This window comes from Dermacentor albipictus, chromosome 3, assembly GCF_038994185.2.
Source record: "Dermacentor albipictus isolate Rhodes 1998 colony chromosome 3, USDA_Dalb.pri_finalv2, whole genome shotgun sequence".
Lineage (NCBI taxonomy): Eukaryota > Metazoa > Arthropoda > Arachnida > Ixodida > Ixodidae > Dermacentor > Dermacentor albipictus.
The window spans coordinates 99,455,613-99,474,150 of NC_091823.1; the positions used below are offsets into that span (position 1 = coordinate 99,455,613).

General features: G+C 49.7%; 1 protein-coding gene and 1 non-coding gene across 2 annotated transcripts in view; both read left to right on the plus strand.

The window, feature by feature from the left end:
* LOC135901369 (acid-sensing ion channel 4-A-like) overlaps positions 1–18,538 on the plus strand; it is a 34,544-nt gene that overhangs the window by 1,257 nt on the left and 14,749 nt on the right. The window contains exons 3-6 of the mRNA XM_065431130.2: positions 1,382–1,585; positions 12,476–12,630; positions 15,419–15,534; positions 17,275–17,435. Of these exons, the coding sequence (XP_065287202.2) occupies positions 1,382–1,585; positions 12,476–12,630; positions 15,419–15,534; positions 17,275–17,435 (636 nt within the window). The remainder of the gene's footprint in view (positions 1–1,381; positions 1,586–12,475; positions 12,631–15,418; positions 15,535–17,274; positions 17,436–18,538) is intronic.
* On the plus strand, positions 10,014–10,196 carry LOC135901377 (U2 spliceosomal RNA). Its single transcript, XR_010564117.1, has one exon. It is a non-coding gene; the product is annotated as a U2 spliceosomal RNA (small nuclear RNA).

The following is an 18,538-nucleotide window of genomic DNA, read 5'->3' on the forward strand; positions in this document are numbered from 1 at the left end:
GAAAAGCTTGTGCCCCATCCCTACTCCTTCAAGTAAGCAGGGGTAAAGTTTCGAAAGAGCTCAAATGGTTACGATCACCGTAGTATGGGCACCTGGTAGGTCCCCACATTCTCCCGTAGCACTTGCTCTCTTTTTTCCCTGGCGCGCTTCTCTTGACACAAATAGATGTGTTAGTGACATTTGGCAGTGTTTCCGCCGTTGTTTTATGGATGTGACGCAAACAGACAAGCATGTGGCCCATGTTAAACATTAAAATAAAAGAATAAATTGTCTTATCGACCACAGAAACTGATATAAGGAAGCCAAATACAATTTCGCGGTCCCTGATGCAACTGCTACTACACATGTAGGCTTTCGCAGTTTCACGGCGTCATTTACAGTTACTGGCATGCACACAAAATCTCTCCACACGCCACGTCATTCTTCGCAGATCCCCCACAACTCTTTTTGTCACCGTTGTTTCTTAAGACGTCATCATCATCATCACTTGCATAGAATATCTATTTTCTAGTTTACATGGCTATGTCATTGCCAGCGTACACGTAACTGGACCTGCACTTGACACATAAATTTCAGCACTATGTGGTCACACCGACGATTATAGCCTGCTCTCATCCATAGCTTCTGCGGAGAAGTCTTCAAGGTTCATTGTATCACATTTCCTATTTCTGCCGCCCAATAGGGTAGCCAATCGTAGGAGCATAGTGGTGTAAACGAGGTAGCTTTCTGCAAAGTACGATGTTGGGTTAGTTGGTGCGTAACTGTCCCTGTTGATGGCGCAAAAGGTAAGCGGAAGAAAAACGACAGTGGCGGAAAGGCCGTCGAGTCTCGGTGACAAGAGCTGCAAGCTTTTTCTGCGCACCTCTTTTTTTCTTCCGCTTACCTTTCTCGCCACAAACAGGAACAGCGATAGCCTTTAAGACCTAAGGATACCACAGTGTTAGTTGACCTCAACAAAACATTGATGGTGTTTCACAGGCACGTGAATTTCCAAGTAACCTCCACCTTCCTGAAGCTCTGGGATTCGTAGCATCAACCGGTTAGCAGTCTATACAAGCAAGATACATTTGGAGTCTCGGTCCGGAAAAAGAAGCAGGGAAGATATATATAGGACCAATTCGGTTACAAGCATAGGTAACGATACAAGATGTATATGGAGGCTTTAAGAAAGAGAGAAAGGATAAAGGAGCGATAGGCAAAATGCCAGGTTAATAAACACTTATATATTACCTGATTAGCTCAAGGAGGCCTGATGGCTATTTGCCACCTCCTCGTTTCAAATCAAATACCACTAAATCATCGCCATCGTCATGATGAGCAGCATCATCATAAACATCGTCCTCCACATTCTGATGCACTGTTCTCTCAATGTCGTACGCAGGTCTTCTTGGAGTACGGCAGATTTCCCGTCTCGTTCGACTACAGCTACGAGGAAGAGAATTCCCTGCATTTCCCCGGCGTCACTGTCTGCAACGTGAACCCAGTGAAGAAGGCCGCACTCTGCCACTCGCGGCTGCCTTCTTCGCAAGCCATGCCGGAGCAACTGCGCAAAAGGCTGTGCGAGAACGAGACAACCTTTTACGACGTGAGATCAGCGCTGACTATGCGTAGTCTCTTCGTTGTCCCCTGGTTCTAGCTTTCTTGGGATATCACTTGCTGGGAGCTAATTGTAACACCTGGTTGGCTAGTCGGTGCATATTTTATCGTGTAATTGTCTGCGCACAAAATCACAACAACACAAGGATACATTGACAGGGCAAGCGGGAGTGCTGTGGGCGTTGGATTGGATCAGCCGATGCAAGCGGATGGGAAGACATACTTACCATTACCATTGTTTTGAATGTCGTGTGCTTTCCGAGTACATTGGCAGGATTTCCTTGGCTATATGATGTCATTGGATTGGAAATTATAGACCTGAAAGTTTAACTATTCGTTAAAGTGATCCATCGACAATGAAGCGCGTATTTCAGCTGCGAACTACATTACGACGAGCAGGCCAAAATTGAGGCATAAACATCATTTTATTCTCTGGTATGTTCCTTTCTAATGCGAAACTTTTTAAAGTGAAGCTTTCTTCGCCTCTTCCTTTGACTTTTACACTGCTGCTGCTGCTTTTGATTATTTGCACAGCGCGCCGGAAGATGATTGAGAACGTGTGTACGTGACAAGGTCGTGGGAGACGTGTCCATGAGACATTTCCAAGGAGGATTGCGTGGGCGTCGCCACAATGCCCTGTTGTGCCATTACCACAAGCCCGGATTCCGAATCTGCAAGATGCAGAATCTATCCTGCGAGCGCCCTAATTCTCGCTTCACAAGTCAAGATGCTGCGCCGTCGTGCGGGAGAAGCCTCGGCGAGCAGCGTGTTTGGACGTGTCCGCGTGTGCCAGACAGCCCGGCGCCGCACCTCCCTTTGCCTGGAGGTCACCGCGCGCGCGAACTTTGAACCGGGTGGCCAGCGCGGTCGCTGGTGGGACCCCTCGGACGACCGTCGTGTGCTGACTTTGTATTGGGCCGTTTGAGTGACAATGGTGCTCGGGGATTATAAAAGCAGCGACGCGCTGCCTGAAAAACAGGATCCGCCGTCCCACCGGGAGAGAGTGTCGCTCCCGACTGGGGTGAGATGTGTCACGCGTTTTCGCCGGACGCCGTCGTGCGAGAACAGTCGCGTTTGTGTGAGCTCTCGGCCCCAGTGCCGACCCGTTCATGTCCTGTATGATAACCTGTATATAATGTATAAAGTCCCTTTTGTTATTCTCATCGACGCCAGGCTCGGAGTCTTCGCTACCAACGCTCTGTCACGAAACGGGTGACGAGCGCTACGGGACCACAAAGCCGTAATCGTGGTGCAGCGGTACAAGTTCGTAACACTGCTGGCACCGGTTGGATGTCGTAATACTGGTGGCACCGGTTGGGTGTCGTAACACTGGATGGCAGCTACGGGATTGACCGGCATCAGCTACCTCGGCGCGGTGAGTGCCTGAAGTTTACCTCAAACACCAGACTTTCTCTGACACAGGTTATAGTAGCTTAGGGAAGGATTTGGTGTTGCATTGTGATAACCTTGAGTGTTTCAAGCCTAGTAAGAGTGTTTTGAAAACCAGGGGATGCTGAGGGGGTAAACAGGGCAGTGTGTGATATACTTGCATATGTGTTACTAGTAGTGTTATAGTAGCGTACGGCAGGTATATTCAAAAAGGGTAAACAGCAGGAGGACAGTGTGAACGATGGAGAAGTACAAGGTGAAGGAACTTCTCGAAATTTGTGAGGAGTTGGGCATTGAGTTGGGCTCAACCAAAAGAAAGAATGCGATCCTTGAGGTCATGAGGACTGGGGACGTAACGGCTGAGGAAGCCGCAGAGGCCTGGGCGGATATCAATGAACGTCGCGAGGAGGAAAAGAGGGAGAAGGAACGTTGCGAGGAGGAAAGGAAAGAAAAGGAACGTCGCGAGGAGGAAAAGAGGGAGAAGGAACGTTGCGTGGAGGAAAGGCGAGAGATTCGTGAGCACGAGCTTAAAATGAAAGAGTTGGAGACCCGAAATAACTCGCCAGCGCCTAGTCTCACTTCTAATGTTCCAAGAATACGCGATCAACTTCCACCCTTTGTCGTCGGAGAGGATATGGCCAAATACCTCGTGAAATTTGAGCACGTGTGTGAACGGAATAGCATTGAGCGATCCCTTTGGGCACAGAATCTGTTAGCCTTGCTTCCTGGGGAGGCATCAGACGTAATCACTTGCTTATCGAAAGAGGCGTTTGAGAGCTACAGTGATGTGAAGGAAGCGCTACTGCGGAAGTACAAATTGTCGCCCGAAGCTTTCCGGCAGAGGTTCCGGTATGCAAAAAAGGGCAAGGAGTCGAATGTTGACTTCGCGTTTCGTCTAAAAGCCGACCTGGTGGAATGGCTGAAGGGCGAAGAGGTTTACGACGACCGCGACAAAATTGTCGAATGCATCGCGTTGGAGCAGTTCTACCGTTGCATTGATGAGGATGTCCGGCTCTGGCTGCAAGATAGGCTAAAGGAGGTTAAGCTAAACAAGGCAGCAGAGTTAGCGGAAGAGTATTACACCCGCCGCAGCTTGCACAGCAAGGCAGTGCGCATAGAAAAAGCAGATAGGAGAGATGGGTTTTCCGGGAAGTCCGACGAACGGAAGCAAATCACGCGTCGCGAGTTTCGGAAAGACGAGTCCCTTACCAAAGAAACTGTAAGGGAAGGACAGAATGCATCTCAGAATGCTAACGATGGTCCCAAGCAGCGAAACGATACGACGCGTTCTTTTGAAAAACGGAAGCCGTTAACTTGCTACAATTGCAAAAAGCAAGGGCACATCGCAGCGAGCTGCCCAGAGAAAATTGCTTTTGCAACAATACGGGAAACTAACAAAAACATACGACTATTGGAGCCATATATGCGGGAAATTAAGGTAAACGGCAAGAAGTGCCGAGCACTTCGAGACTCTGCAGCAACTATGGACGTTGTCCACCCGTCTTTCGTCTCCTCGAGTAATTTTACGGGAGAGTGCGCTTGGATACGGCAAGTGGCCGAGGAGGAGAGTGTCTGTTTACCGATCGCAACGGTTACCATTGAAGGAGAGTTTGGGAAACTTAACACAGAAGCCGCTGTGTCTGCCGCCCTCCCGGAGCACTTTCCCTACCTCTTCTCAAATAGCTCGGAGCAGCTGCTGAAGGATCAGGGCAGATCATTCTTTGCCGACGTGGCGTACATGGTCCTCACGCGATCCAAAGCGCGCCAGCTGTCGAGGGAACTTGACTTCGAGTCGGTGAGCGAACAGCGGTGCGGCACACGGGCTGATCAGGGTAACTTGAGTGGCGAGCAGGCACGGGAGAGGCAGAGCTCGGAGGCTGGCCTGGTCGAGCGTGTCCTGGAAGTGACTGGGAGTGACGCGTACCGTGCTAGCCGCGATAAGGACACGACGCCGCAGTTAGGCGACGCAGGCTCCCTACTCGCTCCGGTTTCCGCCAGCTGGCAGGAGCTGGCTGCAGTTGAAAGAGAAACTCTGATTCGCGAGCAAAAGGAAGACTGTTCAATAGCCGATCTGATGAAGAGCGTCAAACTGGGAGTGAAAAAAAAGATGGTTTCATTTTACGAGGAATCTGGCTTATTGTACCGCCGCTACACAGATAAGCAGGGTCGCAAATATGAACAGCTTCTGATTCCTCGGAAATATCGCCGACAGTTACTGGAACTCGCGCACGAAAATGCGTGGGCAGGGCATCTTGGCTTGAAAAAGACCAAGGCTAGAATGGCTCAGGAGTTTTATTGGCCGTATTGTTGGAAGGATGTCGAACAATTCGTGCGCTCTTGCGACACCTGCCAGAGAATCGGCAAATCCACTGACAAGTGGAAGGCACCGATGAAATTGGTGCCAGTCATATCCGAACCTTTTCGGCGACTAGTAATCGATATTGTAGGCCCTCTGCCAGAATCAACGAACGGTTGTAGGTATGTTCTGACCGCCCTGTGTGTCGCGACCAAGTTCCCCGAGGCAGTACCTCTTAAGGAGCTAAATTCCTCCCAGGTTGTGGACGCTCTGCTCTCAATGTTCGCACGCGTCGGGTTCCCTTCCGAGATTCAGTGCGACAATGGCAGCGTCTTTACCAGCTGCCTAACTTCTACTTTTTTGGAAAGATGCGGCATTAAAGTAGTGCACAGTTCTATCTATCACCCGCAATCTAACCCAGTAGAGCGGATGCACTCGGTGCTGAAGCGAATATTGAGAGCCCTGTGCTTTGAGCGTCACTGTGACTGGGAGGCCTGCATTCCCGCTGCTATGTTCGCCTTGAGATCGGCTCCCCATGAGAGCACCGGCTTTAGCCCCGCGGAGCTTGTATATGGCCGGAGCCTAAGAACTCCGTTGCGCATGCTGCGAGAGTCTTGGGAAGGCAGTGACGACGACCCAAATGTAGTCTCGTACGTCCTCGACCTCCTCCAGAGGCTCGGGAAAACCAAAGATCTTGTAGAGAGCCACATGAAGGCGGCGAAAACCTTGTCAAAGGAATACTACGACAAGTCAGCAAAAAAACGCACCTTCGAAGAAGGTAGCCAAGTGATGTTGCTGCGACCGTTGAAAAAAAACAAGCTCGAGGTTCATTGGGAGGGGCCCGCAAAGGTTGTAACTAAGCTTTCCGATACCAACTACGAAGTTAAATTGGGGAAACGGCCCAACAAAATTTACCACAGTAACTTGATGAAACCCTACATTCAGCGTCGCGCGATTATAAGCATGACGATAAATGCTGACGATGAGGAAGGGGCCGAAATCCTGACGACGGCTGATATGAAAAGATGTGGTATAGAGCTAATGGTGGAACAGCTGACGTTGGAAGCGCGTCTAAGTGCCGCCCAAAAGGAGGATTTAAAGGGAATCGTTTCAGAGTTTAGGGAGGTTTTTTCGAGCCGTCCCGGAAGAACAACGGTCCTAGAGCACGACATCGAGTTAACCTCTGATCAACCGATCCGCAGTAAACCGTACCGTTGTTCGCCCGTGCAGAAACAAATCATGGCTGAGGAGATTCAGCGCATGCGTGACTTGGGAGTTATAGTACCAAGTGAGAGCGACTACACGTCGCCCTTGATACTAGTCCAGGCTCCAGGAAAAGATCCGAGGCCATGTGTCGATTATCGGCGTCTGAACGCGATAACCCGAGATCAGACATATCCTATACCGAACCTGGAAGAAAGGGTAGAGACAGTGTCGAAGGCAAATTATATCTCTACCCTGGATCTCGTGCGAGGCTATTGGCAAGTACCCCTTACGGAACGGGCTAGCCGCTATGCCGCCTTCGTTTCCCCGCTTGGAACATTCCGGCCACTCATGTTGAGCTTCGGCCTCAAAAACGCGCCGTATTGTTTCTCTAGCCTGATGGACAGAGTGCTCCATGGTTTAGGCGAGTTCGCGTTGCCGTACCTCGATGATGTTGCCATATTTTCGGACACTTGGGAATCACATCTGGAGCACTTGCGAGTCGTGTTGAGCCGGTTGAAAGAGACAGGCCTTACTGTGAAACCAGCTAAATGTCACCTAGGTTGCGGTGAAGTGACTTATTTGGGCCATGTGGTTGGGCGCGGCCGGCGTAGACCGTCCGACATCAAAGTAGCTGCTATTTTGAACTATCCCCGGCCAACCACGAAGACGGATATACGGGCCTTTTTAGGTTTAGCTGGATATTACCAACACTATGTGAGAGACTACTCTGACCTTGCCAGCCCGCTAACCGACGCCCTTCGGAAGTCGGAGCCTGTTAAGGTGACGTGGGACTCAAAGAAAGAAAATGCGTTCCAAATGTTGAAGCGAGCATTAAGCCATAAGCCGGTTCTGACGGCACCAGACTTTTCGAAAGGTTTCATCATTCAATGCGACGCGAGTGATCGCGGCATGGGAGCGGTACTATGCCAGGAAGATGCTAGTGGTCATGAACGACCAATTTCGTATTTAAGTCGCAAACTAAGTTGTAGAGAAGAGGCATACAGCACCTCTGAGAAAGAGTGCGCCTGCGTTGTGTGGGCCGTTCAGAAGCTGGCTTGTTATGTTTCCGGTTCTAAGTTTGTTGTGGAAACAGACCATTGCCCTCTAACTTGGTTAAGTAACATGTCCTCTAAAAGCGGCCGTTTGCTGAGATGGAGCATGACCCTACAGCAGCACAGCCTTGTTGTCCGTTATAAGAAGGGAAGGTTGAACGTGAACGCTGATGCTCTAAGTCGTGCATTCTAGGCCTCGCTTCTTTCAGTGGCCTACTCGTTCCTGCTCGTTGCTTACCTTCTCTTACTTCGCGACGACCTGTCCTGTTCACAGGGAGATCGGGGTAAAAATGAATGACCTCATTTGCTTCCTCAGTAGTATGTTTTCGGTCCAAGTGATTTCAAGGGGACCATTCTATTTGTCATTATTATTGCTGATTATTAATTGTTTCTATTTTGGTGTGTTAATTTGAAAACTGATTGTTTGAGCCTTGTGTGCTAGATCGTACACCTGCCTCTTGTTGCAGCGGGAGCAAAAGGAGGGATAGCAATTTAGTTAGGTTGATTTGGATTATGGCCTTGTCTGGTGTTTGACGGGAGACAGAGGGCACTTGTTCGTGTTGGGTGTTGCCTTTTGCCGGTCGGTTTTGCAAGCTGCAGAACGACCAAGCGGGACCAGTGGCGAGAAGCAAGGTCTTAGGAACGACCCGAGCGGAGCTGGTCAAGGTGCCTTGGCGACGACGCGGTGAGCAGAGCTCCTGTCCTGGCGAGTCGGACCTGGGCACGTGAAGTTACCTGGCGTCCCGACACTGGACGTGAACTTGGACGAGCCTGACGAACGTGCGCGCCTGGCATCCGAGCCACGTGGAGGCAGCTCGTCTTCCTGGCGCCTTATCTGAGGGCGGGGATGCTGTTGTGCCATTACCACAAGCCCGGATTCCGAATCTGCAAGATGCAGAATCTATCCTGCGAGCGCCCTAATTCTCGCTTCACAAGTCAAGATGCTGCGCCGTCGTGCGGGAGAAGCCTCGGCGAGCAGCGTGTTTGGACGTGTCCGCGTGTGCCAGACAGCCCGGCGCCGCACCTCCCTTTGCCTGGAGGTCACCGCGCGCGCGAACTTTGAACCGGGTGGCCAGCGCGGTCGCTGGTGGGACCCCTCGGACGACCGTCGTGTGCTGACTTTGTATTGGGCCGTTTGAGTGACAATGGTGCTCGGGGATTATAAAAGCAGCGACGCGCTGCCTGAAAAACAGGATCCGCCGTCCCACCGGGAGAGAGTGTCGCTCCCGACTGGGGTGAGATGTGTCACGCGTTTTCGCCGGACGCCGTCGTGCGAGAACAGTCGCGTTTGTGTGAGCTCTCGGCCCCAGTGCCGACCCGTTCATGTCCTGTATGATAACCTGTATATAATGTATAAAGTCCCTTTTGTTATTCTCATCGACGCCAGGCTCGGAGTCTTCGCTACCAACGCTCTGTCACGAAACGGGTGACGAGCGCTACGGGACCACAAAGCCGTAATCGTGGTGCAGCGGTACAAGTTCGTAACACTGCTGGCACCGGTTGGATGTCGTAATACTGGTGGCACCGGTTGGGTGTCGTAACAGCCCTCTGCATGGCTATAATTACGCATGATCCCTCCGAAAAGGCATTGTGGAAGATGAAGCGCTTGCCTTTGTATTGACGCTGAACATCCCAGAGGGGAGGCAGTATAGTAGAAAGGGGAGACGGTGAATGCGTAAACCGAATGCCATCAGGAAACGGGTCAAGAACAGCCTTTCCACTCTTCGCTACATCATAGATCAGAGGATCGCGGGGGCAGAAAAAGGCGATGTCGGAAAGCATGCCTCGTGTGGGGTATCTTCAATAAAAAAGCCCTTTTCTAAACATGGCAACAGCTGCGGACAAAGAAACAAATATCAGTTTCATTCCCTCTGTGAAGGTGGACTACAAACGAAGCTGTATATCTGGGCCCCTTAATGGCGAACTGTCTATTGTCGTGCGTCAAACGCCGTATGCACACAAATGGAAGGCGAGGCGTGACTAGTCGCTCCTCCACGATGTTGAGCCTCGGAAGATTGATGAGGCACCGGGGGGAGGGGGGGGTATACATACTCATGTATTGTTGCTAAACGCGGCAGGACACCTTTTACTAACGAATCCCGGCACGCAGAACAGACACCACCTCACCGCACTTCGAGTGCACACACTGCTTCAACGTAGCCAAGGCGATCGCGCGTTGGTCAACGTCCTGCAGTGCAGTAAAGATTGCGAGGTAACTGGAAAACCACAAGCGGTCATACACAACACAGGCCACACATAAGTGGTTCTCCACAAGCTCCCTCTGAAACCTGGCCTTTGCTTCGGTGAAACGTTCCAAGTTTGCGGGATCGGGGCCACATGGACGGTTCGCATTTATTTCCTCCTCGCGGTCCTGGCGGGTAGCACGCTTACGGGACCGCCACGACGGGAGAGCGGAAGGAAAGGAGATACGCAAGCGCTTGCAACGCCGACAAAGAGAGGGCGGTGCGAACTTGGTCACGGCCGACGCTGGTCAAAGTGTAGCACCTGCTCTTATCAGCTTAATATCCGATACGGGTAGTATTTGGACCTAAGATAACAAACTTATTTTTGCAAGTTGGCGGGGAGCTTAAAGCCTGCATCACCTCTGCCGCGGGTCGGTCCGGTATTGTACTATCTTCTGGATCGGCTGTTAAGAATAGCGAGCTGCAATGCAAAATTGCCGCCCAGTTACGACTGGGGAAAGCCACATCTCGGTAGCATCGCCGCGAACTTCTAGCCTCATCGCCGTGTGACGGAATGAGTTCGGCGGGCGAACTATTGTGCCCAAACTCCCCAGCGCGGACCTGATCCGCTACGCGTGCGCGAGCTGCCGCGGGAAAGCCGTTTTTTGTTGCTTCCCACGCGCCGACCGGGACGCAGGACAACGAGATACCCAGAATGGTTCCGAGCTACCCGGAACGGCTCCCCTCTGACGTCGGTTCCGTACATTCGCCCGTGGTTGCCTTTGTGTGTGTAAACTGTCCTGCGGGGCGGCGGCGACTTTACAATGAGTAAACGAACGTTCGCGTCACCTTGTATCGCGGGAGGACCGAGTGTTTAAAAACTGCTGTGGTGCGAATGCTCGAGACACTTTTCTTAAGCAGTCATGTTGGACTGACACACTTTTCTTAAGGAGTCATGTTAGACTGATGCACTTTTCTCAAGCAGTCATGTTAGACTGTTTTAGATACTGTAAATAAACCCATATTCCTCGTTCTCGATGAGAAGCAGTTCTTCGCTTCATCAACGTCCTCAGCGTGGATAAGTTGGACGACGGCATGGGCCAGCTACCTTCGAATTCATGCCGAACTCCAATCTTGACAACGGATCACGAGCGATGGGATTGAGCCCCAATCCTGACACGGTCCACTGGGGAGAAATTCTCTATATCCACGGCTCGGTAGACGCACGCAATTTTTTCCAGAACCTAGACATATACATCGTCGCTGCATGAATTCATTCAAAGTACAGTAAGGCAGCTTTCTGCTCTTCTAAAAAATAAACACAGTGCAAGTTTGTCCATACGAACAACGGACGCGAGGCGTAGAAACGCAAAGCCACATTAAAGCACTGCAACGTCAAGACGAAAATACGCAAGCGGCTGTCCGTCAAATGTCGTGAATCAGCCATGATGCGATGTGCTGTTTCAGGGCATGGCAGTGCAACCGTTCTCGCTGGCCACGAATAATGGCGCACAACAAAACCTCGAGCACACACGTCTCGCTCTGTGTACTTTGTATACTATAGTATGGTATAAATTTGGGCTTGTTTGTGCATAACCTTCGAACTGTGTAGCTCCGAATAACCATGCGAAACGCAACGCGGAGAGCTGTGTACTACGTAGACAAACTCAAGTGGGACACACAAGGCAACGTTTAACATCCCACCATGACTATCGTATGCCGTACGCATCACCGCCAAATATCGTCAATGAACTCCAACATCACAGAATGTTTCGCTTGCATTGATTACGACAGTGCGTGGGATCTGCGTAATTTTCTTCTTTGTACTAAATGCATTATTTGCGAAGACGTTTAATGCGGATCCGCTAGCTCTACCTTCAGTACAAGGTCTACGATATCTTCAAACCATTATTGTCTTTTAATGCGATTAGCCTTTCTTGCGTACTGAATCCACTTTCCAATATGTTCGTTTGTATCCAACCTCTTTCACCAAATGACTCAAGTTGTCTACAGGCTTAGGTGACTATAGGTAAGTGCTGGCTGCTGTCTCGGCGAGAAGACGACACGGGTCACTGGTACGTACCCGAGCGTATGTGATATGTGAATGCGTCAGTTGGCGACCACTCCCACAGTAAGCATTTTCCTAGGGGACAAAAGGGGTATGTAGTCTTAAATATATCAAAACGGTAGCAATCCATCCGCAGGAAACACCTCCATGTCAAGCATGGCCAATTGATGTGTAACCATTGCAACAATGCTAAAGCCAGAATACTGTAGGGGTATAGTGGGGGTCGCTACGAAGTCTAAACTGGGGTGCAATGATCGCAACAATATTTACTGTGTCGTGGTTTCATTCGGTATTATAGTTGGCCGCAAGTTTTGCAATGCGTGTGTCCGCTGGTCCGCCCAAAAGGTTTCATGGTTCATGAATGGGATGAAGATATACAATAATCATCGTAACAATCACTATGACATACAAAATATATCCATTACTAATTGTGAACCTATCATAAGAAATATTGCTAATATTATTAAGGTCATCAATTATCTCCACGTAATAGATAAACCCCAATTTTTTTATTTTACCTCAGCTGCACAAAAAGTTGAGTTATCTGCTTCTCAGTAACAATACCAGCATATGAGCCGGAATAAAATTTGTCGAAAGCTAGCACGAAAACGTAATATGGGTTCTCAGTCACGTTGGAAAAATTTAGACAATATAACGTACCCTGATAGCATGAAACTTTCTCTAGCCCAATCCTGAGGACAGAGCGTCACAAGAACAGCTGACCACGTGGATGGCGCAGCTGAGCAGTTCCCGCTACCATCGACTGGACGCACTAACCACCAAATTCGAGGACATGATCGTCAGTTGCTCGTACGGTCGCAAGAACTGCACTAATCGAAGGTAAGCATACGTCATTATACGCCATTTCTGCGGCTGTACAACGAGTATGCTCTCATGCACTCGAGCAGGTCATCCTATCACCGAAACACTGTGTGCCTTTTGTCAATTTATTCTTTCTTTCCGGGATGGCGCCTTCCCCTCATCCTGTTGCAGTAAGGAGAAACATATCGCCAGAGCAATTACGTTATTTAGCTTAGCCCATACGTCTTTACCGAAAACATAGGTAATAGATCAAAACACTAGGTAAAGAACTCAAATAAGCCCTGGTGAAATTCTCCGGTGGCTATTAAGGCAACACATAAAAAATTGCAAGGAATAAATGTTTACTCCATTTTTCTTTTTCTCTCTCTTTTCTATAATTTGGTGCACTTGCCGCGAGACATATGTACAACAAAAATAGCAAAAGGCGTCAACTAAATGTGTTAAGTCCAGTTTCATACAGGTACTGCAACAATAAATTCGCGCACTTCTTAGTTATACAATAGGTGATGTCATCTGGGACATTCGTCTTTGGTTTGCCCTCCCTACGCATCTTATGACTAATGTGCTTAGCGCCAGGACACAACCACAGAAAATGACAACTGCCTGCCGGAGACGCAGGCGCCGAGCACTTAGGAGACGTTGTAGGGGGATCACCAGATGCATATGTCAGAGCCACCCTAGCCCGAAGCCTCCGAAGACAAACATCCCCCACCCGGAAAAAGGTTGCGAGGAAGGAAGCAGAGACACGGTGGTATGGATAGACAGACATGACATGAGAAAATAAAAAAAAATTGACTGCCCATCAGCTACTGTGAAGAGTGGGTGCAAGCGAAGCTCGGCATCCGCGGCTCTTCGTTGTCCTAACGCGTTGGCTTCGCGCTCCCTCACGACGAGGTCGGCACGTCGACGACGGGCCCTTTCTCGAACGCGTTCCCGGTGACGTTCATCTAACGCCGCCTGTTCTTCGGCCGAACGCATGACGCGCGGCCTGTTCTCGCTACCGTTCCTTCACAGCAGCCTGCTCTTCGGCAGACTGAACCAAACGCGGCCTCCCCATCCGACTGCCGGGCCTGAACTGGCGGGAAACAGCGGGCGCCGATGCAAGCGAACACGCGATCATACCCTTTCCCTCCTCCTCCTGATGAAGGGGATGCGTGAGATTGGCTCGCACCTTGTGCTGGGTCTACTTCTTCATGCATGTAAAAACCCCCTTTAAACGGCGCGTACGATGAAAAAAAACAGTGGCTAAATCGGTTAGCGTGGTGGTCTCACAACCCGAGGTCGGTGGCTCGAATCCGCAGCCCGACAAGCAATTTTCATTTTCGCGCGCTTTCGGTTTTTTTGTACGGTAACGCCGACGCCAACACAAGTGAGGCCATGCAAGCTTCACTTGAATAAATGCACACAAACACACAATGACGAGCATTTGGCTTTGGCGCTCTTAAATCGGCGACGCAACAGAACTATGTACAGCGATGAGCAAACTTAGGGTGAACACGCAAGCGCGTGGCGGCGCTATCGGTCGCGCCTCTGTAAAGCCCCTCGCTAGTGCAGCCAGCACGATCGCGAATCGAAGCAAACCAACGCATGCGCAGTAACACAAGGCTCCATGTCGTCTGCTAGATTGTTCAAGCAAGGTCTTGGTTCAGGCGCGCTAAAATTGCGAGCACTCAATTGAACTGGGCTAGCAGTGGCGTGTTGCACGAGCAGAGTCGTAGCTGCGAAGGTAGATTGCGAGTCGATGTCACACGGCTAGCGAATGCCCCACCCTGAAGTGAATGAACTGCATGGACTCCACAAACTTCCCTCTCTTGATGGAAAGTGACCTCATTCGTCTCGTAGGAGGCAACGAGAGGAACCAAATAGATTTTCCGGCACGGAAATGTTAACCGACGTCTACTAAGCTCATTAAGCTCAAGTTGTTAAAAAAGCCTCGTGCATGTATCCAAACAACAGGCTGGCTTCCCGCGACAACGATTTACTTGAGTGCAACGAAGGCTTGACGAGGCCAAAAAAATTCGTGGGGCCGCGACATTCGCATGGCGGACGGATTGCCAGCGAAGTTGTTTAGGCTGCATACATTTTGAACTCATACATTTTTTCCATACGGCACCACACTACGCCGACACAAGCGCCACCGTTTTCACCGCACCTCCCATGCACCTGCCGCAACCGCTGCTGCAGCCGCGCCGGCACCTCCGACGCGCGTGACGTTATAACCACAGAAGCGCAGGCAAGATGCGCATGCACTGTCGCCGCACTATTTTCCCCTCTCTCCCTACCCGCCTCCATTGCTGCAACGATGTCAGCCCACCCTTTCCCTACTGCCCTACCCATCTGCACTGCTGGGGCGCCATCGCCACATACTTCCTCCTCTCCCCTACCCGTCTCCATTCCTGTTCACGCGCCGTGTCCCCGATACGGACATAAGTTGTCCAGTATACCCTTCCTGAGAACGCATGCGCGGGATGCATACGGTGGCTAGAGGTAAACAGCTTCGCTGTAAAATTATAGCAAAGGACACTAAGCCACGCCACAATACATGACAAAGCATGCGCAGGCTTGCTTTGATGCGCGGCCATGTACTCGTGCGTTCGCCCTAGCTGCGCTCATCGCTATACGACAGTACTGGTGGCGTAGAACGAGGGATCGACATCACATTTGCAGCATACGTTTCAAACTACCACCATCTCTGTGCATGCGCATGGTAGCCTAGACGAATGAGAAACGTGGGCAATGCCGGAATGGGCTGCTTCGCCGCGAGTACTGAATATTTCTTAGCACTAACCTGCTCCCTTGCGCGTAGGTTCTTCACTCCAGTTTTCATGAACCGTTACGGCAACTGCCTATGCTTCAACTGCAACGCCAGCCGCGAAGAGGACGATTTCTACGCGTACGACAGCACATCCAGCCCCGATAATGGTGAGTGACATCTGACGAAAGACGTATGCATTGCCGCTGAGAACGTGTACATTGTGCGACGTAGGACAGTGTGATTGTGAACACAGACGTATCTGCGTTATCCTATGCTGTAGCGGGGTTACTGTATATGGTTACCTTTAGGACGCCAGAGCTGCGCCACTGCTTTCCATTCGCCGCTCGCTCCGCCTCCAGTGATTCTAGCGCCGCTATTCGAAGGGCGCCATTACCGGGTCAAAATAGGCTGCACTGCGTTGCGGGAAAGCCAAAACTACACAGGCGACGCCAACACACCTCGTTTACATCGGTAATAACGCACTGCAAACAAGCATAATCGCTGCTAATTACAGTTGTTCCGCTCGTTCATGCGCCCGCACCGTATTGGTTTCAATACAGGGTTTCTGTGCGAGAGGTCTTGCGTTCGAATCCTGCCTCCTGAAAATTTTAACAGTGTTTCTTTAAATATTTATAATGCATTAAATTTTTAAAGGGGATCAGTTTGCAAAGCCACGAAGCCAGTTAAATGCAGAAGGATGACATTTAGGCAAATCCATGTATTACGCGTCGGTCCCATAGGCACTGAACTGCCCTGCTTGCAGCTCCTGTGCACACTAGTGCCACCCTTCCTTCTATTTATTTTATGAACTATATTCCTAAAGGGAGCCATTAGAGTAACTCTATAACCCTATATTGCTATTAAAAGATCGAGCCACAGCGCACATGTAGACGGGGGGATAATTTTTAAGTTTTATGGAATTTTGAATAATCACCTGTTGCCATAAAGGAAGGAAAACGTAAGAGAGGCCCCCCGCCCAGAAAGGACGTGTTGGAGAAAGTGTGGCAGAAGTCACGTGCTCTTTTTCGCAAAGGAGCACAGGGACTGGCACCCCAAACGTCAACGTTACCATAGCAACCGCGCTCCTGAAGCTTTTGCTGCTGCTCTCGGCCTCTGAAAAGTGACATAAGATTTTTCGGTTCGTGTATTTCTTGCAACACGTTCTGTCCGCGAGATAAGCTGACTTTGGAGCGAGGTTTGTAAGCTTGAGAGTTGTGTTTTGGCTCTGTGAGTGTGTCAGCCGGCAACAGACACACTCAAGTAATCACAGCACGAGTCTTCGTCGTCTTCAATGTGCCACGGAAAAACACAAGAGCGCGTCTGCTCCACTAAAGCTTTCACAGAAGTTTCGTAGGCTTTTTTTCTGAGGTTTGCATTTTTCTGCATTCTGAACTTTGCATTTTTCGACATTCTAGTGTGTGACATAGCTGATAAACGCTCTCTTTGGTCCATTTCACTGCTTGTCTTAATGGCAATCTGTGTTACAGAAGTACGTCATGGTCAATCAGCTTTGTAGTGGGTTCTAGCACACACTACGCTAAGTGGCCGAGACGTAATGTTGAAATTAACACATCTTCTGAAGTGCATTTGATTTGAGTGGTCGCTGCGCAAACGCACAGGTAACTACAACACCCTCTCCTCGTGACAGTGGATAGAGCATGCACGTCACGCTTATGTGGCACATTATCGTCGCAAATATAGCGGACACGAATCGGCGAAACAACGGCACGGGCGCGACTCCTGTCTGTATTTTTTTTGTGGTGACACGCCACGTAAGCCTAGAAAACAAACCGCTTAACTTTCATTGTTATTATACGCGTGTTCTCTTTTATTATTATTGCGCATTTATTTCGGGCGAAGTCAAGCTTCGTTGCTCGTCACCGAGGAGGCCCCCATTCCTTGTTCAGGCCTCGTGTTGGTGCTTGACGTGCAACCGGACCAGTATCTCCCCACGTCAACCGAGATGGGCTTCTTCGTCATGGTTCATGGTCACGAGTATAGCCCAGATCCTTGCAGCGACGGGGACTTTGTGGAGCCCGGCTATGCCACATACATCGGCATACACTTGGTACGGCTCTCTCCTTATCTATCTATCTATCTATCTATCTATCTATCTATCTATCTATCTATCTATCTATCTATCTATCTATCTATCTATCTATCTATCTATCTATCTATCTATCTATCTATCTATCTATCTATCTATCTATCTATCTATCTATCTATCTATCTATCTATCTATCTAATTTTAGCAGTGTCAGTGTGATGAGTACATCCATGCTTCGCCTTTTCCATTGTTCGTTTTTCCGGTTTTTCTCGCACGCAAAGCACATTTCAAAAGGCTTCGCAGAACATACAGTAGAGATAACGAGTCACGAGTTTGCAGGTAGTATGTAGACCCAGTGTATGGGGTCGTCAAACATTCTGTGGCAATATCCCCAAGCGTGTGCTTAACGAGATTGCAAGGAATCTTGGATTGCCTACGAGAATACTTACAGGCGTCTACGGGTCTAAATTCCTGCTAAACTCGACTCTTTTTTTCAATCTTGATCCGTTACACTTGAAGTGGGTGAATTCATCTTATTATGTGGGTGCTCATTACCTTTCCTTTCTTTTATTGGACCTGTTGTCACTGAAACCGAATCTATCACTGCAAATTTAACATCCTCCTTCCGTCCCTCAAACCCCTTACGGTATGAAGATGCTTTTTCTTTAATATTTTCTTAAGCACCACATCATACTAGAGTGCCCAGAATCTGGGCGTAGGGGCTGTGAGAACGCCTTCGTGGTTATTAGAACGCAAGATCAAGACACGCCCCCGTATTCAGAGATGCCTTTTGGCTTGTAGCCACTACTAGACTTGGTCCAGTCCGGCAATGTATAACTCCTGACGTGAACGTGCCGAAGAAAACTCAATGATCATCTTAAGCACTTTCACATCAGGCCTTACCTTTCGGCGGACTTGATCTAGTCAAGTAGCTGCTTCAACCTATGGCGTATTTCTGAATAGGGGGTGAGTGATAATTTATTATAAATAGTCCCCAAATACAGCAAAGCATTTGTTACACCGAACATTAATAAACGTATTGAGTGTGCAGCCGTCGCAGGAAGCGGCAAAACGGGACTGACTTCATTCCTCTCGACGTTCGTCTTCGTCGCAACTTGCAATGA